The 26,063-nt window shown below is 41.6% G+C and overlaps 1 protein-coding gene across 2 annotated transcripts in view; it reads right to left on the bottom strand.

Moving 5' to 3' along the window:
- Window positions 1-1,505: 1,505 nt before the first annotated feature.
- arfgef1 (ADP-ribosylation factor guanine nucleotide-exchange factor 1 (brefeldin A-inhibited)) overlaps window positions 1,506-26,063 on the bottom strand; it is a 41,909-nt gene continuing 17,351 nt past the window's right edge. For both annotated transcript variants that reach the window (XM_046877636.1, XM_046877637.1), the window contains 34 exons: window positions 22,213-22,486; window positions 21,738-21,854; window positions 21,386-21,573; window positions 21,163-21,296; window positions 20,208-20,442; window positions 19,935-20,034; window positions 19,523-19,662; window positions 19,327-19,435; window positions 17,629-17,830; window positions 16,381-16,492; window positions 14,764-14,969; window positions 13,681-13,765; window positions 13,350-13,515; window positions 12,366-12,517; window positions 11,479-11,607; window positions 10,910-11,068; window positions 10,628-10,772; window positions 10,286-10,376; window positions 10,149-10,189; window positions 9,216-9,385; window positions 8,762-8,913; window positions 8,290-8,462; window positions 7,654-7,814; window positions 6,916-7,046; window positions 6,676-6,805; window positions 6,390-6,525; window positions 5,618-5,756; window positions 5,441-5,504; window positions 5,184-5,304; window positions 4,206-4,345; window positions 3,956-4,124; window positions 3,733-3,871; window positions 2,832-2,949; window positions 1,506-2,635 (listed from right to left, as the gene is read on the bottom strand). In XM_046877636.1, coding sequence (XP_046733592.1) covers window positions 2,486-2,635; window positions 2,832-2,949; window positions 3,733-3,871; window positions 3,956-4,124; window positions 4,206-4,345; window positions 5,184-5,304; window positions 5,441-5,504; window positions 5,618-5,756; window positions 6,390-6,525; window positions 6,676-6,805; window positions 6,916-7,046; window positions 7,654-7,814; window positions 8,290-8,462; window positions 8,762-8,913; window positions 9,216-9,385; window positions 10,149-10,189; window positions 10,286-10,376; window positions 10,628-10,772; window positions 10,910-11,068; window positions 11,479-11,607; window positions 12,366-12,517; window positions 13,350-13,515; window positions 13,681-13,765; window positions 14,764-14,969; window positions 16,381-16,492; window positions 17,629-17,830; window positions 19,327-19,435; window positions 19,523-19,662; window positions 19,935-20,034; window positions 20,208-20,442; window positions 21,163-21,296; window positions 21,386-21,573; window positions 21,738-21,854; window positions 22,213-22,486 — 4,878 coding nt within the window. In that variant the 3' untranslated portion in view covers window positions 1,506-2,485. The remainder of the gene's footprint in view (window positions 2,636-2,831; window positions 2,950-3,732; window positions 3,872-3,955; window positions 4,125-4,205; window positions 4,346-5,183; window positions 5,305-5,440; window positions 5,505-5,617; window positions 5,757-6,389; window positions 6,526-6,675; window positions 6,806-6,915; window positions 7,047-7,653; window positions 7,815-8,289; window positions 8,463-8,761; window positions 8,914-9,215; window positions 9,386-10,148; window positions 10,190-10,285; window positions 10,377-10,627; window positions 10,773-10,909; window positions 11,069-11,478; window positions 11,608-12,365; window positions 12,518-13,349; window positions 13,516-13,680; window positions 13,766-14,763; window positions 14,970-16,380; window positions 16,493-17,628; window positions 17,831-19,326; window positions 19,436-19,522; window positions 19,663-19,934; window positions 20,035-20,207; window positions 20,443-21,162; window positions 21,297-21,385; window positions 21,574-21,737; window positions 21,855-22,212; window positions 22,487-26,063) is intronic.

The following is a 26,063-nucleotide window of genomic DNA, read 5'->3' as shown; positions in this document are numbered from 1 at the left end:
GCGTGTCATTTATAAGTACAGGCGAGTAATCAGGGTTCCTACACACTTTTTTTCATTTCTCCAATATGTAGATTAAGACCCTACAGCGCACCCCCCCACAATTATTGGCACTCCTGGTTATGTTCTTCCAATAGATCTTTTCAATTGCAGATGCATAATCTCACTGAAAATTGAACAAAAATCTAACCTTTAACTGATCTTAATATTATGTCTTTTATAGTCAGCTGTTCCACAATTATTGGCACCCCTAACAATTCCTATAAAAATGTAATTGAAAGTCGTTTTTACTGTAGATTTTAAAGTTGATCTAGAAAGTTTTAATTAATAATTCATGACTTTTTGTTTGCCTGTGGTATAAATATGATGTAACACAGAGGCCTATTTCTCTTTTCCACTCTTTAACATGGGAAAAGCAAGAGAACACCTCATTCAAGTAAAGGTGGTCAACACACCTGCTTAAGTTATGCAATGGCTACAAGAAAATAGGCACTCGCCTAAACATGCTCATGTCTACAGGATTCGTTAAGTTTAAAACAACCGAAACAGTGACTAACAAGGCTGGACGAGAACCAGAGTTTATCTTGCAATCATGTACAGTGAGGAGGATGGGAAGTAAAAAAAAAAAAAAAAAAATCTCCAAATCTTACTGTTGGGAAAATGACAGAGTGGCATCTTGGGGGTCACAAAGTTTCCATAAACAACCATCAGCCTGTTTTTATTCCAAAGGCTCTAGCAACCTTGTGAGGGTGCATGGATAATGAAATTCCAGGACCTTTTAAATCAAAACCTGATGGCTGCTGTCATAAAGCTGAAAATGTGTTTGTCATTGGATCTCCAGCTCAGTCCAGAGACCTCAATCCAATTGAAAACCTGTTGAGTGAGCGGAAAAGAGTGCAGAGGAGAAGACGCAGGACTCTGGATGATCTAGAAAGATTGTGCAAAGAGGAATGGTCAAAGATCCCTCTCTCTATTCTTAAATCTTGTGGAACTTTTATAGGAGATTAACTGCTGTCTTGTTGGCAGAAGGGGGCCGTACTTGTGGTTAAAATATTGTTAATGTTTTAGAATCCTAAGAACACATCTTAACCAGGGGTGCCAATAATTGTGGAGGGCACAGTATTTAACATCCAAAAAGAACGATTGTAACACACGTTACATCGCCATCTGATTGCATGTCAGAATCTCTTCTTGCACGGGTGGGGATGCCGTACTGTCATGGCAACCGCTTCATAACTGCATCTGCAAATTAACAACCAATCACAGCAGCACAGATCCAGCTCGAGTCTGTTCCTGACTCCACAATAAACACCAAATCACTTGAATCAAATTCCATGTTTTTTCATTTCCAGAATCTATAAATGAGCAAATCGATGTTCTTGAAACACCACCTAAAAGATCGATAAAGGAGAAGTATCATGTGGTAAAGGAGGGATGATGTGGAACGGCGAGAGTTTATTGACCCGCGACGCCTGATGGAGCTGCGGGCGAATAAGCAGGAACGTACACAGTTGTACAGATCGTTTATTCCACATAGAAAACTTTACAGTGCTGTACCGTTATACACTTCGTCCACCGTAATCAGGAATGCTTCAGCGTGACCGCCCTTAAGCGCAATGATTCAGTCTATAGAACACAACCACGGCCCCCCAAACCAAAGAGAAGTTTTAAATATATTAGCTTGTTTTTTTTTTTGTTTGTTTTTTTCTTTTGTACACATACAGTGAAGCTTACGTCAGGATTATATAGAACCAGTGACTCAGATGCAGCTCACATTAGGGTGCAATTTTTCTTTTTTTTTTAAACTCCCAAGTTCCAGTTTTGAAAGATTCCCAGATGTTGCCTTCTTTAAGTTTTACCTACAAAAAAAAGCATTAGTACATATAAAATGGAATAATTTAACTATATATATATATATATATATATATAGTTGATATGATATCAATTAGAAATCTTATTGGACAATCTGGGCGAGATGGCATAGTTAAATAAATTATCACAAAAGTAAAAATCTCCAGTGCATTTGAAAAGGAAAAGCGCAGCAAATTCCGAAAAAAAAAAAAGATTGATTCAGAAATAAACTCTAGTGTTATGGGATTAATTTACAAGCCGCTTTTCTGTACAACTAGATCGATTCACGGAGCGATTCATGCTAATGTTAGCCATTAGCGGTGCAAAACCAAAAAGGAAAAGAGAAAAAAAATAGAATAGTCGAGTAACGGATGTCACTCGGATTTCCAAACTAATCGTTTGGTTTCCGTCGCTCTTCCTCCAGCTTTAGGATTGTGTTGAAGCAAAGTGACACGCCGTTCTTATTTTTTTAACTCAGGAACCCGAGGATCTCTGAGGTGTCGATTAGTTGTCTTTAGTGTAATCCTGTAGACAATTCCCCCCCCCCCCACCCCCAGTTGTGCCCTTCGATTGGGGAGAGTCGATCACGATCCTAAATCAGCTGGACGGCAGGGAAAAGGAGAACGAGGGAGCATTTCTAGGCCTCGGGTTCGAGTGTGCGAGCGATGTGGAACACGAGCCCGATGCGCAGGAAGAACTTCCTCAGCACGGCTCTGAGCTCGGGGATCAGGTCGAACTGCATGATCTCGCACAGCAGGGGGTAGTAACAGGTGGCGTGGGCCTTGAACTGAACACAGAGACACACACACACACACACACACACACACACACACACACACACACACACACACACACACACACACACACACACACACACACACACACACACACACCCAATTACAACTTGAAAAATAAACAAAATAGATGCAGGGTTTTCTTTTTTCCGCCACACAAATTAAAGTAGAATTGGGAGCAGCACTCACGCGCTCATCGCTGATTTTCAGCACTTTGGTGAGGAAGAGGAGCAGGAGGTTGGTCCAGGCCTCGCGGTGACTTTCTGACGTAAGCGTGAGGAAATACGCCACGGCGTCGCTGCACACGCTGCACGACACAAACATCAAAAAAATGCAGGGATCAGGAAAAGAGGTTCAGAAATGCACAACTGAAGGCAGGAAGGTTTCATGTCTTCAAACACAGAACAAAGTCTATCATGAAGCTCCTCCATAGTAATTTGGAATGAATCTTTAATGCGACTCCGAAGAACGAGTCGTCTCGTTAACAAGATCTCCGTAGGTTATGCACAGGAAACAGAATTGAGAGGTTCACGTCTCTAAACTCCTCTAGTCCAAGTTGGAGGATCTGCTTTATTAAAAATTCAACTTTTTATTACTGATCAAAAGGACAGAATTTACTGATCAATTACTGAATTGATCAATGAGGCTCAATAAATCGAGTCACTAAAATGAGTCGATCTTCCAATCACTACTCCGTACTTTCCTTTAGAAAGGCCTTTTGTTTCTGTGGTGCTGTAGTTCTTTCTTTTGCTGTTCCAAATATAATTCGCTGTATTATGACTACAAATGAGACCAACATGCAACAGCCAATCAGCTTTCTGTTATTGGATCGACTCGCTTTTGGACTGTAACACAAACGTAAAAGGGATTTTATTTTTCAGCCGTGGAGAAGTGCATGTTTAGTGATACTTGGCTTGAAAAAAAAATTTGGTTACGGCCAGTCGCTAACAACGTGTGTGAAATTTAAGACCTGCATCACGACATGAAAACACATTGTTAATGGATTTGTTTCTTTGTGAAACCTGCAGAAACCCTGGGCTTCAGATGCCTGTGTGTGTGTGTGTGTGTGTGTGTGTGTGTAGTGTTTTACTTGAGCAGGCGTCTCTGCACCTCCTCCCAGGCGTCCTGTCTGCTGGGATCAGTGTACATGCGGAAGAGGATGCGCAGCCCGCAGGCCAGACTGCTCGTCTCCTGTTTCAGCAGGTTGGGTTTGGACTTCCCTTTAAAACCTGACACACACACACAGAGCAGTGAAAACATATAGACAGACACAGTGGTGTGTGAGAATATAAGAGCGAGAATAAGGTCCTCACCGGCCTTCCACAGCGCTGTCCTCTGCTCGTTGTTGGAGTTGAAGGCTTTAGCGAAGCGGTGTGACTCCAGCAGGCAGTCCAGCAGTTTAAACAGCTGCTCGGAGGTCAGGTAGCGGTAAATTCCCTGATCCTGAGTCTCCACGTGGACGTCGGCGTCCAGAGAGTCTCTCTGAAATGAAGCGGTTACGCACGCGTGGGTGAGCGGAGGTCAAATGGAAACCGATCAGTCGCGTACGAGAACATGCTGTACCTGCGCTGCTGCGAAGTTCTCCGCGTCCTCCTTCTTGCTGGTGGCCGGAAAGAAGACGATGTTATCGATGGTCTGGATGAGCTCCAGCTGCACCACACACTTGATGAGCAGTGCTGCGAACAGCCTCTGCTCCTGGACTTCTGCACACACACACACACACACACACACACACACACACACACACACACACACACACACACACACACACACACACACACACACACACACACACACACACACACACACACACACACACACAGAGTACTGAGATTTAATAGATATTGATATCACTGCATTTCACTTAGTTACTAATAAACCAGGGGATGTTTATGATGTTAACTCCTACTATCTGCATTAGTTATATCAGGGATGAGCAACTTTCATAGTGATGAGCCAGCATTTTTTTTCTCCTTCATACCAGGAGGACAGATTATTAATCCAGACTAACACACTTTAACTTATTTACACTATTGCGGGAAACCAAAGACTCGTTATTACAATGAGTTTATATACTTGTGCAGCTCTGCTTTCAAATAGCCAACTTTGTTCAATGACAAGCAATTATATATATATATATATATATATATATATATATAAAATATACCTTCGCTTAAGGAGGTGTGCGAATATTGAGCAAAACAAAAATTACAAAATTCTCTGATTTTGCAGATAATCAGACTTTTGCACTATTCAAAAATGCGTTTGTAAATTTCTTACATTCTACCAGATCCCTTTTAAAATGTCAAAATGTATACTGATGAATTGAAACAGTATACTGAAGGGTACGAGTCGTACAAATGTACAAAATCATACGATTTCGGCGGCACAGTTTTACTGAAGTATTTTCAGGCAGTGTGTCTCTCGGGTGTAATGTATTTAAAAGCTCTTTAATCCCATCTCTCTGAAACGCTTGAACTGGTTCCATGTCTCAGGTAATTGGTGACAGCGTTTGTTAAATCTTGCTGGTTTGAAACTTGCCTATAGACAAACCGAACTGGCTCTGTCTCCGGTTTTCAGCCAGCGCCTTCTCAATGCTGCTCACAGAGTGCTGGTCGTCTGTCCGGGTCTGAATATCCACAGACTTCTGGGAGACGGAGTCCTGCAAACGCCACACGCAATCCGTTATGCACCTCGATGCACAAAAAGCCAACAACCCAAACCGACAAAGTGTCAAAAGTCTAATAAATGTGTTCTTTTTTTTTTTTCTGCTACAAATGAAACCCTCATTTGCGTACTAGTTGTTTGTCCAAGTCGAGCACGTGATCGGCGTCCCCTCCGGCCGGCTTCCACGTCAGCAACCTGAGAGACAGACGAAGCACAACCGATCACTGACTCGCTCTTTCAGAACAGTAGATCCTGAAGTTGCTTCGGGATCGCAGGTTCCACCCTGAGGAGTAGGATGAGGAACTCACGCGTGTGGGATGGTGGTCTTGAAGATGTCTAGCATGCAGTTGCACGTCTTGTCCCAGATCTCGGGCGTAAACTTCTCTCCGTTCAGGATCACTACATTCTCCAAGCAGTTGGTCCCGGACCTCGCCAGCTGCTCGTTATCTGGACGAAAAAAAAGGTGAGGTGATGAGTTACCAATAATCAAACCCTCTTTTTTAAATAACATTAAACATTTTACTTCTTTCAGGGTTTCAACTAATTTTTTATTTCAAAATGACACTTTTCCCAGATTCAAATATGCAGATTCACTAAAGATTTTTAAGACCATATTTAACGTCTGAAATGACGATTTTAAACTACAACTATAACGTGTTACGTTACAACCTGATGTATGTTATTATATTGAAAGTAAATGAACGGAGGGCGGAAATGACGCAGGCTGATACGTCCCACGTTTTGCTCGTGCGCGGTACAGGGACGTGAGCGTTTCAGAGCGACTTTGAAAAATGAAAGTGTGAACGCGGAGCTTTTTTTTTGCCGAAAACGTCGTTTTTAAATGTATTCATGTTTTAACCAAATCTTAATTTTATACTTTAGAAAACCGAATTGGCCAATAGTATAGAAACAAATATTTTTCAATACTGAGCCCCTGGAAATCTCTCAAATCAAATCCCATACTGTTCCAAAATGCGTAGGAACTCTAACATTTAACGTTGCTCTGTTGCTACCTATTGAGAAATCAGGATACGGCTTTGTGTGTGTGTGTGTGTGTGTGTGTGTGGATTAGATTCTCACCTTGCTGCACACACCAGTAGAGCTGAGAGAGGATGTTGTCCAGCAGAACATCGCTGAGAGACTCGAAGTACTGCGTGAAGACGTCACAGATGGCATAAAGTGCGTGGTTGCAGGTTGTGGTCATCCACTCTGCTTTCTACACACACACACACACACACACACACACACACACACACACACACACACACACACACACACACACACACACACACACACACACACACACACACACAGTTAACAACTTTCTCGCCTCGACACCTTTATTCCAGACCGGAGCGACACCTACCTCAGTCTGTTGCTCGGGTAGCTTCATGTTATCGAAAATTCTGAAGACGATCCGGAACAGGTCTTGCCACCAGTGTTTCTCGTACGTGTGACCGTAAGTCTTCATCACCTCGAACATCACCGTCAGACCCCTGAGACAAATTCCATTTCACAGACGATTCGAAAGCGTGGCTCGAACGAGAGCATTGTGATTTTTGTATTTTTTCATTTTTTTATTAATTTCATCGCTGCCTGCACTCACCTGGTCCTGACGTCCAGCTTGCACCTGTTGATGATGCAGGAGAGCTCGAACAGGATGGGGAACCAGCCTCGGACCCACACCCGGTCCTCTGGGGCTACATTCATATCGTCACTAGTGTAGTCTTTAAACGCCTGGCGTAGAGAAAGACAAACTTGCAGGATTCATTTTGATGTGCCAATCAGCTGAACCAATAAACTTGAGATATTAATGGAAGAAAGAAAAAAAAATTTTTTTTTCGAATTTTATTTTTTTCTTCCATTCATTCTTTATTATTTGAAATATTGTACCAAACATTTTTTTTAATGAGACGTTGCAATTCGAGATACGTTTTAAATGTAAGGAAGTGGAAACTTGAGGCTCTGGGTTACTGGAGTCAAACCTTATCACCGCCAAGCTGCAACTTTGGGCCCCTGAGTGAGGCCCTTAGCCTAGCCATCTTCCTAACAAGTGGTATCTTAGTGGTTAAGGCATACTAAAATACTAACAATTACATCAAAGATTTTTTTAATCTGTATTAGTTTGCATGCATGTCAGCTTATGGCCAAACAAAATGTTTATATTTTTGTTTGTATATGATACAGTTTATATACATTTCCTCAAATTTCTAATTAATTCCCTAGAAACAACACACACATCCTCAGCAAACTTGGTGTGAACTCAGGAGATTCTGGTCATCTGTCAGCCTCCAGTTCTGCATTTCTAATACAGGATTAAAGCTGGAAGTTTATTAGCACTGACCTGAGGCCGGTCGGAGACGTATTTGGCGCAGTGGCGTATCAGACGGATGGCCTCCATGCTGGTGTCGGGGAACGAAGCGTTACAGGCGAACTCGGACAGGCACTTCACAGCGTCCTGGAAGGAGTCGATGGTGGCGGGAAAGTGCTTCTCGAATACATTCGCTGCGAAAACAGACACTGTGAGTGCTCACACCTCGCATCGTACACTCGCAAAAACATTTTTTAAATAATTTTTCTGTTTCCATTTGTAGCACCTGGAGTTTGCATGAGATTACAACCGACAAGAAATCCTGGGGAGAAAAACTAAATGTCTGTCCTGTTTTACTCAGCCATGGGGCTGCTATGAGAACATTTAAACATGCAACTCTACAGCTGGAATTCAAAACTACACTCATTTCATGTTAATTTTCTGAAAGTTTTGAACCGAAAAGGGCAAACTATAGATGCTTTGACAGCATTCATGCAAAATCAGTTTAACCAAAACGCTTTAGACGTCCATTCTCAACGAGTTTGTCCGGGAAATACCCTGAAATTAATAATCACGTAATGTATTTCAGTGTCAAATAAAGACAACCTTTAAAATACACTTTCAAAAAACTAAAATAACCGACCGTAATCCTGTGTGGCGGTTACTTACTGACGATGTGCCCAGTGGTCTGAAAGGCGAGCTCCACAATGCTCTCGTCCTGATCTGAAGCTGCCAAATGGAACACGGAGAAAATGTTCTTCCAGCCTGAGCGGATGTTCGCCGCCTGCGAGTTCACCATCTGAGCTATGCAGCGTACCACCATGTCTCGGATGGTGGGCGATCTGCGTGCATGAGGTAAATAAAAAATAAATAAATGAATTAAAAAAAAAAAAAAAAAAAAAGGTGTCGATATCAGTACACATACACAAATCTCTAATTTGAGCTTCCACACTTCACACGCATGCAGACGTCCCTATATCTATGAATTCCAGGCGGTCACGTTTTTTAAATTGTGCTCATTACTAGCTTTATTTTTTTGCGTCCTGTCCATCTTTCACGTCCCTGTGTTAGTGGTTACTATAGAAACAATAATGTGAGTGCACTGGTATAAAAATGTGTGCGCGGATTTGTGAGAAGTAACCTGTTCTTCTTCATGATGTGTTCAAACGGCCTCAGGAAATCCTTCTGAAATCTAAAATTGGCCAGTTCTCCCTTCTCCAAGAACTTCATAGACAACTGTCTGAGCGAATCCACAGCAAAGATGGCGACATCCTCGTTGGGATTACAGCCCACCTGAGTAGAAATGAAAGCACAACAAGAGAGAAGTTCAACCTTTTTCATTCCCAAAACTTCTCTCAGGCCTCAAGAAAACAAATAAGGCACAAACACACTATATTGCCAAAGGTGTGCAGACATCTGGTTATAAGAATGGTCCCAATTTGCTCTTATAATTGGAAAATGTTCCTCTAGATTTTGGAGTGTGCTTAATGGTGCGATAACAGTTTGGGCATATGGCTGAGAAAGTTAGGTGTCCCAATACTTTTGTCCATATAGTGTATTTTAGGTTTGTGGCTCTGGGACTAATCGAATCTGACCTTGTTGAAATGATCTCCGATCACTTCCCAGATCCTGGACCACTGAAGCCTAATGCGGCCCATGTTGTAGTAGGAAATCTCCACGATCTTCTGCAAGCTAAACATGCGCGGGTGGGTCGGAGAGGCCAGCTCGTCCATGGACACGGCGCACAGCCATCGCACGAAATCAACTGCAAAAAAAAAATTTTTTTATAAAAATAAACTCGTTTGTCATGATGTCTGGGGGGGAAAAGATTATATAATTGCACATTAGCAGGAGAATGCACAGATGGAGGTTATAATGATTCGTTACAGTTTGATCGCTGGTACTGCTTCTGACAAAAATGCGTACAAAGTTGGCAATCAAATTAGGGAAATTATTGGACATCTACTGCAACAAACAAAATAATGGTGTTAATATAGACTTATTAATGGGCAAGAAAAGTACAGCACACTCTATATACACATCAGGCATAACATTATGACCACCTGCCTAATATCATGTTGGTCCCCTTTTTCCTGCTAAAACAGTTCTGACCCATCGATCAAAAACAGCATTATCTTCTGCAGCAGTTTCAGCTACAGGAGCTCGTCTGTGTGATCGGACCACACGGATCAGCTTTCGCTCCCCACGTGCATCAATGAGCCTTGGCCGCCTGTGACCCTGTCGCCGGGTTCACCACTGTTCCTTCCTTCTTCCTTCCACAAGAGCTGCAGTTTTGGAGATGCTCTGAACCAGTAATATACCCATCACAATTTGTCAAACTCGCTCAAATCCTTACACTTGCCCATTTTTCCTGCTTCTAACACGTCAACTTTGAGGGCAAAATCTTCACTTGCTGCCTAATGTATACAGTACCACCCACTAACATGTCATGAAGAGACCGCTCATAATGTTATGCCTGATTGGTGTGTGTGTGTGTGTGTATTATTATTATTATATTATATACAAACCTATAGCATTTCCATCCAACCTAATGGATCCTGTGAATATCCTACATTAAAAAAAAAAAAAAAAAAGAAATATTAGTAAATAATTAGAAATAAAGGAGTCAGGAATCTATAGTATGCACTTCTCCACAGCACCATACCTGTCCACAGCAACCACAACACTTTGCGAGCTGGTCTCTCCAATAGATTCTTGAATGCTAGCAATCTGCTTCCGATCTACGTTCCCACCAACTTTAAAAAAAAAAAAAAAAAAAAAAAGGTTATTCTAAATAAACCTGTTCAGTACCATCCAAGCAATAAATTGAAAATCTGCAATGTATATGGAAGAATTTAAATGCTGTCATAGAGGAATAATTGACTACAGGGTGGGGGGTGGGGGTTGGGTTGGGTTCATCTAACATCTAATATAAATACATGAAACACTACAAGATGATGAACAGTGTTTAAATGAGAGGTGTATGCGGATATTTTGATACACTGACCGAGGCCCATATACTCATCTTGACTCTGCTCTTTGGTGCTAGTGATGAAACCATCTTTGCCTCGAACAGTCCCGGATATGTAGCGAGTCTTCACCCCTGTGCCAATGAGCTGGGCCAGTTCCAACTGACTAATGCACTTTAGAATCTACAAAACGCACACGTTCATAAGAATGCTATGATAAGCCTCTTGAGCTAAGGTCATTTAGTTCATATTCTAAGTATATTAGCAAAAAGTCTAAATAAAAACTCAGGTGCAGCATGTCGTCTGGTGCAAAGCTTCACCTCATGCCACGAGTTTCCCAGGTAATTCCCATCACTGTGAGCCACCATGATAAGGGTCTTGATAGTATCAATGTTCTTCTGCTTCATCTCCGTGATCCCAGAGCTGGCTGTGAGCAAGGTGAAGCGAGCCAGAGCCTGCACATACGCATCTCTCTCCAACTGGACCCAAGCAAGATTTACAGCATTAACTTGTTTCTTTATTCTCCAATTCAATGCTAACTAAATTCAGAATTAGTGTCTGTACTAGATTGTAGGGGTGTAACAAAACACAAAATTTACAATTCGCTACGTAACTCGGTTTTTAAGTTCGTATGGTTTGGGGGAAGAAACGCAAAACATAAATGAGCTTGTCGTTTTTTTTATTAACAGCTCATTAATTATTAACATTTCTGAACCTCGACGGTTTACGTTTTTTAACACAATTTACTCGTGTAACGAGCCAAAAGCCCTGTAACGAAACAGTTCGGCACGAATATGTGTACTGTTACACCCCTACTAATAACATATATAATGTCTGTAATTATCCACCCGAAAGACCTTGAAGAGAAGCAAAGATTAAGAACACATGCCTGTATGGAGAAGATGCAGGCTATTCTTATGGCGCAGCGGATCCCCTCCAGGCACAGAGAGGCAACCTCGGTGTCATCGCAGTCCTGCAATCCGACGCTGAAGGCCGCCAGGAAAGGTGTCCAGGCCAACTGCAGTTTTGTGAATAAAAGCTATAGTCAGGAACATCCTGACGAAAAACCGCGATAAACGTACACAAAAATGGCACATTTACTGACCGATTAAACCCTTTCATGGAAATTGATTTAACATGAAAAACAGAGATTGTATCATAAAACTCATATCAGTGCTCCATATGCAAATGAACCAATCTGCATATTCATATCTTAAGCTCCTCATACATGTCTTATGTTTTTCAGTAACAGTTTTTATGTTTAGAATTAGAAAAATGAATTATTCAGTTCAGTGTTATAATGTGTTCTAATATATTATAATGTCACGATGTTCTGCCTGATCGGTGTATAAAAATTACATACATTAAGGCTTTGAACTGAAAGCTGTATTTTAATCCTCAAAGACCAGACTTTTACCAGGGGGTCTCCAACCATTTCATATCCATTTGACTTTTGCGTTCTGCATTTCATTATACACGTTTTTTTGTGTTTAGTTCTGCGTGTTATCCGCTCATCTAGCTGATATGACTGTAGATCTTCTCCTGTCACTTGTAGGCAACCATTTATTGTGTAAAACTGACTGTCTACTTTAATAACCTTTAAACCCTTTGTGTTTTTTTTAATCTGGTCTAAAATCCTCCCTTTAGTTGTGTCTAACAGGTGCACAGGAAATGGAAATTAGCTTGAAAATGTGTGGCCAGGAAACAATTCCTCACATGATATCTGACATTGGCTGTTGGTGGAGCATCTGAGGCGGATACTAGTGCGTTTTATACCTTAAACATTGGCCTGACGTGCTCCAGGTGGGTGGCGCTGGTGAACGGAGCCTGGACGTGGCTCACTGCTTCCATCAGAGCCTTAGCCGTCTTCGCCATCTGCTCCATCTCCACGTTGTACAGCAGCCGTCGCTGTTTCTCGCTGGCCACGCCTGTTTCAAACAGCAGCACAGAGAGCGGTTTCCTGACTGATCTTAGAGGACGTACTCTGTCCGACTATGAGACACACCATATGAGCAAAAGTTTGTGGACACCTGACTAGGGTTTTTTTGCATCATTTTGGGTGCAGGATTGAAGAAATAATGTGTGGGATGTTATGAAGGGAGGCATGGTGAATGTAGGGGGCGTGCACTCAGTAACCCTGCAGTAAGTGTGCATGTGACTGATGACTGTGCAGAGTAGAAATTCAACTAAAGTTACATTAAATCTAAAAAATTATCCTGCAAGATTTTTTCCAAATAATTTTAAGTTTCCTGTTATAAGCTAAACTGGAACTATTCCAGGAATTTCACAACCCTGCACTATAAGATTAGTATGGGCATTTTGAGCATTACAATTCCTCATTTACTCTACAGCTACCGTTATAATAACATCCACTCTTCTGGGAAGGGGTTCCACTAGATTTTAGAGTGTTCTTGTTTAGCCACAATGATGTAGTTGAGGTGAGAAGGGATGGGGTGCAGTCATAGTTCCAATTAATACCAATGGGGTCCATCAGGTTTAAAGTCAGAGTTCTACAGCACTCAAGCTCTTCTATTCCAACTCATGTAAGGAATATCTTCATAGAGCTGGTTTTGTGCATGGGGCATCATGCTATGTTCAAGTGAAGGGAAAGTTGGAATTTTGTGGTAATGGTTTGGTGGAAGAACTACACATGGCTGGAAAAGTCAGGTGTCACAATAATTTTGTCCCTACTGTGTATCTCTGACATGCCCATTTTAGCATCTTGATGAAACTTTTCATGGTGCCAAGTGTTTATCTCACTTTGTTTATTAGATTTGAGGGGCAATTCCTTCGTCTCCTTCATAGATATCTTCTTTCCCGCGATTTCATTGTAGATGGAAGACAAATAGTCCTCCGGCAAATCTTTGCTGTCGTTGATGCCTCGATTCATCGTTATGTATTGCTCTTTTGTCATTTTATTCTTCACCTGTTTAAAAGGGGAAAAACGAAAGAATGAAACATCAAGTCGGGCAGTTCCGCTGTGGAAGGACAACACAATTTTATTTCCACGTGTTTCTGTAAAGAACTCGTCTCCTCTGGTTTATTTGCTCCCCAACCTTTACACCTGTAGCCTTCAGAGCGATTTGCTCACCTGCGGACTATGAAGGTCTGTAGTCAACATGATAATTGAATACGCGAGGACGTACGCCGTGTCTGCACTCGCAAACAGGGTTTGTCTACAAACAGGGAGACAAAAAAGCATCATTATTGAACCATATTTTAATACGAACATTACTGCCTTCCTGTTAGAACAAATAATGTGTGGACTCTGTACCAGTCAGTCACATTTAAAGAGAAGGTGTGGCCTTTGTGCCTGTCAGACTAGTAAAAATAGGTGTGGCTTCTATACCTGTCAGTCTAAAAAAAAGTAGGTGTGGCCTCTGTACCTGTCAGTCTAGTAAAAGAAGGTGTGGCCTCTGTGCCTGTTAGTCTAGTAAAAGAAGGTGTGGCCTCTGTGCCTGTTAGTCTAGTAAAAGGAGGTGCTGCCTCTGTGCCTGTTAGTCTAGTAAAAGGAGGTGTGGCCACTGTGCCTGTTAGTCTAGTAAAAGAAGGTGTGGCCTCTGTGCCTGTTAGTCTAGTAAAAGAAGGTGTGGCCAATGTGCCTGTTAGTCTAGTAAAAGGAGGTGTTTCCTCTGTGCCTGTCAGTCTAGTAAAAAAAGGTGTGGCCTCTGTGCCTGTCAGTCTAGTAAAAGAAGGAGTGGCCTCTGTGCCTGCCAGGCTTGTAAAAGGAGGTGTGGCCTCTGTGCCTGCCAGGCTTGTAAAAGTAGGTGTGGTCTCTTTGCCTGTCAGGCTTGTAAAAGTAGGTGTGGCCTCTGTGCCTGTCAGTCACAATAAAGAAGGTGTGGCCTTGGTACCTGTTAAAACCAGTAAAGAAGGTGTGGCCTCTGTGCCTGTCAGTCAAGTAAAAGAAGGTGTGGTCTTTGTACCTGTTAGAACCAGTAAAGAGGGTGTGGACTCAGTGCCTGTCAGTCTTTAAAATATTAGGCTTTGTGCCTGTTAGGACCCATACAGAAGGTGTGGCCTATGTGACTGTCAGTCTAAAAAAGAAGGTGTGGCCTCTGTGCCTGTCACTGTACCCAATAGTCTAATGAAAGAGGTTTGGTCTCTAAGCCTGTCAGTCCCAATAAAGAAGGTGTGGCCTCTGTGCCTATAAGTAAAAATTCTGGTCTCTTACCGCTGGTTGCACTCTAAATATCTAGCAGCAAATTTCTCCATCAGACGATCGATTTTCTGCGCTTCTCCAGGGAGCCGGAAACCCTCCAAAAACAGACGCAGGGCGGACACAAAGTCCTTCCCTTGAAAGTCCATTTGGTCCACGTAGGCGTACATCACTTCTTTGTTGAAGCGATCATTGTCTCCCAGAAACTCTCCTGCCTGGACCTGTGAGGAAGACAGAGAAGCTGGTAATATTCTATAAACTGGTTATATACAAATGAATCTGTAATCCAGATGGCAGGTAAAAGGTCGCAATAGAATCAACTTTCTTCAATAAATTCTTGAGGTAGTAGTTCCTTAAAACTTTAAATAATTTAAATGCAAGGTTTTTGATAACGTTTTATACACTTTAAACCTTTTATAGCTAAACTATAGCTCAATATAAAATAAGATATCGCATTAACTTTAACAGAATTATATTTTTTTTTTTTGCTCATTACTGTTTACATGGTTGAAACTTGAAGAAGTGCATATAATAACTCATTTAGCTTAGCATATATTATTAAATTATTTGATTATGATGTGGTATCATAAAAAGTGATTCGCAATCAAATGAACAAAGAGCAAACGTAAATTTCTGGGTGAAAATGGACAAATCTGCCGAAGAGACGCTCGACATGACATACGGCGATGCTGCGATGAGTCGTTCGGGGTGTTTTGAGCAGCACGCACGTATATATATTTAGCATATATGAACCAAATTAGCTTCTCTAAATCGCTTATAACCTGCTCAACAGCTAATGTTTTTACCAGTGTGAACATGGCAGAAAAAATAAACATCCTAGAACAGCCTTTAAACTCTCAGCTCTTGCTTCCAAACTGTCTGAAACCTTTTTTTTTTACTTCTTATACAAAGCGACTTATAAAAACAATGTGATAAATCCACGTCTTTCCTGCCGTTCTCGAGGCTCAGCCTTGTTGCTGATGAGCTCTTGTTTTTGAGAAAATGTAGAGTGCTTTTTCAAACACTCCATGACGGCAAGAACAGGCTCTAAAGGCCTAACGACTGGAAACAGCAGCAACACGCCCACGCTTCTGAGATCTTTCTTGAATCGGAAAACATTTGAGCGTATTCATCAGGATGAGCACGCTGGTTCCTTATTACCAACTAGCATGAGTAGTATCGTTTACATTTTAGCAATAAGTTATCAATCACTGCTGAACTTTCGTACTAAAGTTATGAATGTCTCTAAACAAACAGAAAAAAAGCACAAAGCTCATTTTTAAAATTGAAGAGCCCTGTAGTAAATGAGCTGCTCATGGGAGTCCGAGACCGTGTCTCTGTCTTATTCCTCACTGACAGTAAAACCCTTTCTAGTCTAGTCCTTCATATTTAGATTCACATTTATAACCCGATGTGGTGCTCAAAAAGAAAACTAGTACTAAGTAAGACAAATTCTATAAATATAAATTGCCTCTGACACTGGGGTCACTTATTCCTTAAACCTACGCAAGGATCGATACGATCCCAAAGCTAATCGGTAAGCTGACCCAATTTCGTACTGGTTAAAAATAAAAGGTTCTCAGTACCCATCTCTAACCATGAGACACACGCTACAGACAGAATTGAGCTTACAGAATCTAGCCTCTCCTCCTGGTGTAAGAACTGAGCGATGTCCTCCGGGGTTGTTCCCAGCATGCCTTGCTCCTGCAGATACTGGATGCCCCTCTTTGGTTTTTTGTTGAACCTGTACCCAAAGCACAAGCACCCACACGTCACCATCAAACTACATCTTCCTGCATTGATGGCAAATTTCATAAATGTTTTATTTTATGCTTTTACATGGAAATAAATGTGTTTGTAAAGAAATAAAATACATTGGGAATTACACTTTTTAACCATTTTCGGATACATTTCATGTCGTCAGTTGCCCATCAGACAGAAAAAATGAAATGTAACAAAAAAATAAATAAACAACAAAAAACGGCTTTTTCATTGAAGCTGTAAACAATTGTTTTCTTTTTACCAGCATCTCTTTTTTATGTCTTTTACAATAGAAAGAATAGAAAAGCTACAGCAGTATCGAAAAGTTCCTGAGACTAGTTATGTAACAAATTGCAGCACAAGGCTGCACACACAGGCACAGGGAGCACCGAGCTTCAAAAATCAGTGTGCAAAAAGGCATCGTCCTGTGTAAGACAAAACACAGCTCAAAGGTCGCCATCACGAAGATATGACGCGAATCACAGAAGGAGCTTGACACACTTTCCATGTATTCGAGTTGAATTAGAGATCCACTCTGTGAAATATTAACCCAGTAAAAGAGCTCCTTTTGATTTTGCAGTAAAAATACAAAATCATTTGCCTTCAAATCTACTTAAATATCCAAAGTACTATGATTTATTATCTCTATAATGTTCTTATTATCATTTTTGTCACGAGACTCTTTGCTCAATCAACTCAGTTTATGAGAAAAGACTCATAATATGATATTAACAAGTTAAACAATAAATTATATCGATTACAATTATCATGAATCCAAAACTTTTCAACAATAAAAAAAAAAACACAGAAAACTAAATGAGGCCACGGTGTTGAGTCGAGTTCGAGTCAGGAGTTTCTTCCATCATTTATTCCTGTTAAACCGACGCTGAACTGTGAGTCCGCGTGAAGTAAACACACAAAACAGAGCGCGCGCTCGACCCTGATTGGTGGCTTTTACTTTGAAATGGAGTGAAGTTAAAGTCTCCCCATATGGAAATACTTCAGTGATCACCTCTGTACATACACAGTGAACTTCACCTCTGGTATGGTGTAATTATCGTATTTTGTTTTTATATATCATCGACTGGGCAGGTTGTATACGATTAAGCTGTTGCTTACAGGTCAATGCCTTGCTCGATGATTTCCTTCTGCTGTTTAAGCACTTCAAACTGCTCTGGGTTATCGGTGCCTGACATCTGCGTGCTGTAGCTGCCGATACCCGAGGAAGCCGTGGAGTCCAAAGAGTTAATGCTGCCATACCGGTTAATGGTCTCTGAGTGCTTGGACTCGTTGGCCTCGTGCTCAGAAGGTTTCTCCTGGCCTGAGAAATACAGAGAGAGAAAGACAAAGAAAGAAGGGAGGACAAAGACATTCACAGTGAGGGGGATGAATCCAGGTCTCTGTGCTACACAGAGAGAGAGAGAGGGATAGAGAGAGAGAAGCCAGTTTGATTCATTAGGGCTGTAAAGCGTGTTGCTGTACAGCGTCTCCTCATGCTCTGCTGTCTGTATGAGGTTATAAAAGGTCATTCACAATGAGGCTGAGACGAGGAAAGCATTTGTGTGTGTGTGTGTGTGTGTGTGTGTGTGTGTGTGTGTGTGTGTGTGTGTGTTGAGTATAAGACATTGTTCCATGTAGGCTCTGATTACACGTAGGAAACTCTTTAAAACATTCAGCACGTAGCCGTCACGGAAATGTGAGAGCACAGGTTGCTTTCTCACAGCACAGGGAGGGAAAACACCAACAGTCCCAACCTCGGAAAAAAGGAACTAAAATTCTGTCAACACACAGCAACAATACTAAACTGCCTGATTTAAACTATGCAGCACAAATTCTAATGTGACTATGGCTCTGACTAATTAAATATAAATACACAAACCTGCATACTTTATAAAAAGACTTCAGATTAATTGAAAGATTCATTTCACAATAATGTATGAAGTGGGAAGAGCTGAGCTCGAGGTCGGCAAACTCGGAAAATGTGGTGGTTTCAGATGTACTTTTTTTGCTACTTATTAACAAATCTTGCTCTTTTTCCTCATGGAAATTATACAGTTGAATAGTGCAATGTGCCAGATAAAAAAATAATAATAATAAAAAATAAGGAAATTTCTCAAAATATACAGTATGTAATAAATATTCATACTGGCTCTAAACCAAACAGAGACCACCGGGGTCCCAGCCAATTAGCTCCAAGTCACTCTTTATTAATAAATAAATAAATAAATAAATTAATTAATTAATTTATGCTATCAAAATAAGGGTTGCAAAATTCCGGGAATTTTCAAGTATGGAAACTTTCTATGAAAATAATGAAAATCAATTGGAATAAACTGGAAATCATATATCAGTGAACTTAAGCACATTCACCAGTCACATGCTCACAGCACCTTTACTGCATGGTTACTGAGGCCACACCCCCGACATCACTTGATTGTGTAGAGAGTAGGGGTGTATATACATCGGGTATCGGGAATCAGGTAAAACCCAGATAAGAAGCAGTTGATCCTCGATAAACTCGCGGTCTGCTTGCTTCCTCTGTTAGAGCTATTTGTGGATTCGCTGATTAAAAAGAGCTCACGGGTTTGTTTGATTTAAGACGGAAAGTTTGCCATGTGCCCGGCTGAGCTCACTTCCTGTATTTGTTCTGAGACACTGGATTTTCCTCAAATACTGTTTCGAGGACAAGCAGGAAAATCTTTCAAAATGAAACAAGAAGTATTTACTCCAAAAAAAAATTAAAAGTAAAAAAAATGGTCCACATTTTCATTTTTCTCTACACCAAGATTTATAGAAACGCTCAAAAAGTAGGCTCACCGAGACTGGTCTGGGAGTTAGGGTTCACGTACTGATCCTTACTCCACTCCACCATGCACTTGAGGATCGAGACGAGACATTCCAGACCTTTCTTTCTCAAAGTCAGCTCCTGGAGATCAGAGCACCTTCTCATTATTTTCACCAAAGACCAAAGCCGCAAATGTGTGCATTAATGATGTTAAATGTTCGGGTTTACCTGCAGTGGGGTCGTGCCCAGCTCATGGCCTCCTCGGCCCTGTGCGATCTTCGACAGGTCGTTCACCAGCCTCTCGAATATGTTAGCAGCGTTCAGGTCGCAGTCATAATTCACATAGATGTCCACCACACTCTGGGCATCTGTGAGTGCAATAAAAAAAAATATTCCAAAAAATTTATACCAAAGCCCTCACTGTGGAGACAAAAAAATTAGGTATGTACCGAACCGTGAATTATGTGTACCGTTACACCCCTAACTAGTGGTGCTAACTAATTGGTACTATAGTAACAAAGTATTGGAAAGAAGGCATTAATAGAAACCTTGCTCATAGAAATAATTAATTACTCCTATAGCATCTTAACAGTAACAGTGTGACCTTTTTCACACTTTTGACGTTCCATAGGTTTCATACCTGCACATATTCTGGTCAGAGTCTGAATGACCATCCATTTGTGGTCGTACGAGCTTGTGGACGTCTCGAGGATGTAGAGGAAAATCTCTTTGAAAAACACCTGTAGAACATCATAAAAATAGACAATGACCACAGAGACAACAGTAAAAAAAAGATTTATGAGGAATAATATTTTCACAATTGGAAAGACTATAAATTACACACACACACACACACACACACACACACACACACACACACACACACACACACACACACACACAACTCGCTTACCTCGATCTGCATCTTGAGATGGGTTTTGAAGTTGGACAGGAGCGTCAGGAAGATGGACAGGGACAGCTCGAAAACCTCGGGGACGGAGGAGACGCCGTTTTTGGACAGCGCCACGCACAGGTACTGCTTGATGGCGTTGATGAACATCTCGTTGGTCTTGAAGATGGGGCCTGCATTCTGCAGGATGGAGAGCAGCAGCTGGAGCGAGAGCACTTTGGAGCGCAGCTCGTGGGACCTGGAGTGAGAAAAGCGAAAAATCCTTCATGGACGACTTGCGCATTGATGATCGACTCGGAATCGGTTTTATATTCTGTAATGAAACTCACATGGGTCAGTGGTTCCCTATTTAATAATGTCTGAATACCGCCTACATTTACATATCCTTTCCTAAAGATCACGATGCAGCGGCGCTTTAGGGCTTTAATCGGCCCGACTCGCCTTTTTTCCCCCCAATGCACTCTATATCGGAAATAAAGAGCCATCACAATCCTATAAAATCCCCCCTCTGGTGAAAAACTTTCCACTTCAATGTCCATTAAAGACGCGACTGACTGAAGTTATTTCAGGTGCATCCCGAATGACTGTTATTTTCAACACCTACTGATGAAAAGCTCTAGAGGGTGTGGACTTTGCAGGAAGTAGTCTGGCGTTAGATCCTTTTTCCAAGGATGCCAATAATTGCGGGTACTGTATATTTACTTTCTGCTGTAATAGAACACGAATGAACACCTTCAGCTCTGTCTGAATCGAGAACTCAAGAGATACGTCTGCTCTACACAACCAAATCAAATTACGTCAAAGAACCAGTCTTAAATCTCATTATGCTAATCGGATTCCTTTCTGATTACACAAGGCGGACTGACGTGTGGATCGTTGATCAAACGCTGATCGGATCTGATCTTCCTTACACAGGAAATGGCTTGTTTTCGGCCGTGATTCGTTTTCATAGGCTTACTTTGGATCAGGCGGGCCGTCCGAAAGGGGCTTCATGGATAACTTGCAGAGGGAGCGGAACACCAAGAAGGCGTCTTTTTGCAGAATATGCGAGAACTTCGCGCCTGGGGCAGGACCCGCTGGAGCACCGGATTCCTGCAGCCAACAGAGACAGGGTCCAAATATGAGACTTACAAAAAATATACAAAAAATAAGTTAAGTTAAATTTTTTTTTTAGATCTTACCTGAGTGTCGCTCGAGGAGACGGACAGTCTGTCGTCAGGCAGAGACGGAGTGAAGCTGGCGGAGATGGGCGTCCCGGGGATGCCGTTAGCATGAACGTTCTCGCTGTCGCTGCTCAGGCCGCACTCCTCCTCGAGCGATGTAGGCGTGGTCTCTGGCTCCACGTCCCCTTCTCCACTCTCCTTAGCGTCTAAAAATAAAAGTTTTACAAGGTCTACTGGTCAAGACGCACGTGTCAGCAGATCTCTACTAGCAAACAATGCCTCCATGGCCATGTATACAAGATCATAAAGAGTTTTATAAAGGCACAGAAGCTTTATGAACAGCTGGAGATAAACCGCTCCAGGAGAATACCTCCAATCACCGTGCTGACCACTTCCTTCAGTATGCTCTGCACAATTTCCTGAGCCTTCTCCTCATAATTCAGGCCTTCCTCCTCTCCAGGGGCATGAGAGGCACGCTCGGCTGCACCTGCGGAAAAAGCCACGAGAAGTGACTACGATGCACAAAGTCTTGAGACTTTTCTAAATGATGATGGAAGACGATGAAGACAGTATTACAGAACAACCACTATAACGGCATTTGCATAAGAGATGGTATGTGTGAGAAGTCATTTCTATGGTTGAGATCTCAGGCTGATCCGTGTGGTCCGATCCAACAGACGAGCTCCTGTAGCCCAAACTGCTGAAGAAGTTAATGCTGTTAATGCTCGATTGGTCACGACTGTTTTAGCAGCAAAAAAGGGGACCAACACAATATTAGGCGGGAGGTCATAATATTATGCCTGATCGGTGTAAATAAAATCAGTTACTGGTAGGAAGATCTTTACTCTGTTCTGCTGCAGTTGCCTGGTCTGCCTCCGTCTGTTCGTTCTCTACAGGGCCGAAGTCGGAGCCGTTCTCGGTCTCCGGGCTCTCGTAGTGCGGCGAATCGCGCTCTGGGGTACCGCCCACCACCGCTGACCCTCCGTTGACCTCCTGACATGACAGGCTCTGGCTCTTGGCGGGGGTATCTGGGAGCTGCTGTGGAGATTCAGGCTCCTGTTGGCTGAGTGGAGAATGCTGCCTGTGCCTCTCTCTCTCCATCTGCTTGGCCTCCTGGAGCTAAACACACACACACGCGCGCACATGAAAACACACAAGTGCTCTATTTAAACACACACACGTTTCTGTTACCGGCTGGTAAACAGTATTTATTATTCCCCTGGGTGCTGTGGAACATCCACAAGCGAACATCTGCGCTCTCCGCCGAACGTAATAAAAAAGAAAACGAAAAAAGGAACTAAAATAAAAGCCTGGGATTGTTTTTTTTGTATGTTTGTTTTTTTTTTTTTACACTGTGTGAGGAAATACACATCTCATCTATCAGCATCAGCATCTACAGCATGCAAGTAAACAGATGAACCGGGCAAGAGCAGAGCAGTCGTGCTTGATCTGATGGAGGATGGAGGATATTCTCAGACGAGTTGATGGGGTGGTTGTGAATTAGTGGAGATGAACAATGCGGATTATTCTGTATGTTTATTGCAGCCGGTTGCACTCCAAAATCGGATTCTAGTAAAACGGATCCGAACGATAAGCCGATCTGCGACGGTGGAAATTCCGCATTATAAAACGATTAAAATGTCAAATAAACAGTGGTGGACAGTATCAAAGTGAATGTCAATTATTAATTTAGTATACACGGTGTAATGGTACACAAAATGCACTGTTCGGTACATACCTCGGGCTTTAAGTCTCGTTTTCGGTTCAATTTCGGTACGGTTTGGGGAAGAAATGCAAAAATTGCTTGTGATTGTTTATTAACACAGTTTATTATTATTACCATCAACATTTTACACTTTTAAAACAAATTGTAATAAAATGCCTATTAGGTGAAATATATAGTATTATATAACTAGAATTTTATATATGTATATAAAATAAACAAATGAAATAGAATAAATCTAATTATTGCACTTTGAGCGCAGTCACGTTTTTTTTTTTTTTTTTTATTAAACATGAAATCATACACAACAATGCCATATATGTGTGTGTGTGTGTGTGTCTATTATATTCACTACATTGAGTAATTGATTTAATTGGCACAAATTCAATTAATTAAATAAAATTAAATAAATAGAAAATTTTACAGCTTACATTTGTTAGACCCTATTTGTATAATACAGATGTGTGTGTTTTACTTTTAATATTACATTTTCTAAAGACATTTCATCCTTCGTTCAGTCATTCCCTCGATATGCGGAATTGTCAGAATTTACTCCTTTTAGGAGAAATTCTTGAAGCTGGACACACACACACACACACACACACACACACACACACACACACACACACACACACACACACACACATATATATATATATATGGCATTGGTGTGTATGATTTCATGTTTAATAAAAAAAAACAAACAAAAAAAAACAACGTGACTGCGCTCAAAGTGCTATAATGACTATTTTTAATTATAACAGGTATTTTGAAGCGGAATGTGTATCTGTGTGGGCTGGCTGGGATAATTAAGTGTGACTCGGAGTGTGAAGCGCTGGAGGTGGGGAGAGCGATGAGAAGGACAGTGTTTAACATGCAGCTTTTGAAGGCCTTCATCCAGCCTACACCCATAGCAGTACTCACCCTCCCCGGCCACCACTATGAGCCCCAGACAAGCGTTTAAACCATCGGGACTTTCATCGGTCTACTGCCGATCCAGTCGTGTTACTATGGAGATCAGTCATAGGGCTCCAAACTGCATTCATTAACCTCGTTAGGGTCGCAAAATTCCCGTAATTTTCAAGACTGGAAACTTTCCAATTACCAATTGCCAATTACTGGAACATCTTCCCATAAGAAAGAAGATAAATAAAGAAAGGACTTATAGATCTTATGCTCAGGTGTGACCTCTATATATTAGAGGGCGACTGGTTTGTCAGGTTTTGTCGATTAATCACCACCGACAGTTGATTGGCGGGAAAATCCATACAGATAGTTTTTCCGTGTAGCTGAAGCAGCTTCCGGCCTGCTGTCTTTACAAGAGCGGCCTCTAGAGGCGAATCACGGACACAAAGTGCTGTTTGTTTTTACGTGCACTATATTAGATGTATTACTTATCATTTATTAATTACACAAGGAGGGCCACAAAAAGTCACCCAGCAGATAGATAGACAGTCAGCAGACAGAGAGCAAGGGGCTACAGCCTCCTCCAACACTGGTGTTGGAGGGCTATTTTTCCGTGACCTAACCTGTAATTACATAATTACATTTACTAATCAATATATTCATATTTATTTCATTTGCCACATTACGAAACGAAACAGTTTTCGGTGAATACGATCCGACCAATCTGTTATCGGTTATCTGCTATCGGTCAACCTCTGCCATATTGTGCACCTTATAAAGTGCAGTATTGTGTTTCGGAGCATCTCTCTATTTCAGGTATTGGTGGAACACTGAATGAATATCAACAGAATGTAACACAACTTATGAAACAAATATTTTTGAGATGAGGCTCTACTAAAACAACAGGGAGCTTTTTAATAGTTCCATCCACTTTGATAACCAGTACTTCCTACTTCAGTTTACCTGCTGGAACCTAATCCAAGCACACTTTATTCTCAGACACTCACCATTTATTTGTCAAAGTGCGAAATATTAAAGCAGTGGATCATCATTTTATTAGTTGCAATGCAGTGTTTAGGAAGCAGCTCGCAGGGTTCCTACACATATGCGGATTTTTAAGACCATATTTATCATCTGTAATAATGCTTTTAAATTCCAACTATAACATGCGTTACGTTACAATCTCTGATGCAAGTCAAGATCAAAAACTCTGATGCGTTCCATGTGTTTAGTCGCACAGCCGGGGGCGCTGTACTTCCGTCCACACGGAGGCGGTAGCTTTTTGAAAAACGCCCTTCAAAGCGGAAACATTAAAAAAATTGTTGAAAAAACGGTGGCTTTCGAAAATGATGGAGCATTTTGAGTCATTGCGACGTTTTAAAGAGCCGCAAAGTAAATAAACGGAGGGTGGAAATGACGCGGGTTGAATCGTCTTATGATTTGCTCGTGCGTGGTACAAAGACATGAGCTTTTTTTTTTTTTTTTACAAATTATATTTTTTAAACCGAATAGGGCAATAGTATGGAAAAACAAATATTTTTCAATACTCAATGGTCTTGCCCAACCACCCCCACCCCCACCCCCAAAATACATAGAAATGCTGAGCTCGTGTTAACATGTACGTGTACGTCCACAGCATTCAGTAGACAACTGACTTCATACAACTGAGCAGTTGATGGTTAAGGGCCTTGCTCAAGGGCCCAGCAGTGGCAGCATCTTAAGCACTGAGCTACCAATAACATGTCTATGAGAAGACGTTTCATTAGACCGATCGAGTGACAATCTTGATTATGAATCAACCGCGACACCACGGGCGTGACCCCTGATATAGTGCAACGTCTGATCTGCATCGATTGGCTACAATTTATTCTCGTCCTCGATGGCACGGTGAAGGGGAGTCACTTTCATGTTGAGCCGCGCAGATGAAACAGGAGACACTTTCCTTTTATACATTAAAAAAAAAAGAGCTGGAATGAAATGATAAAATGATCCTGATCCAACTGAACCTAACAGTCGCTCGTCATTTGCATGCAGTCTAAACCACACACACACACACACACGCGCGCG

This window comes from Silurus meridionalis, chromosome 21 (assembly GCF_014805685.1).
Source record: "Silurus meridionalis isolate SWU-2019-XX chromosome 21, ASM1480568v1, whole genome shotgun sequence".
NCBI classification, from domain to species: Eukaryota; Metazoa; Chordata; class Actinopteri; order Siluriformes; family Siluridae; genus Silurus; species Silurus meridionalis.
The sequence above is the reverse complement of the archived record's forward strand: the minus strand, read 5'-3'. Positions and strand labels throughout refer to the sequence as shown.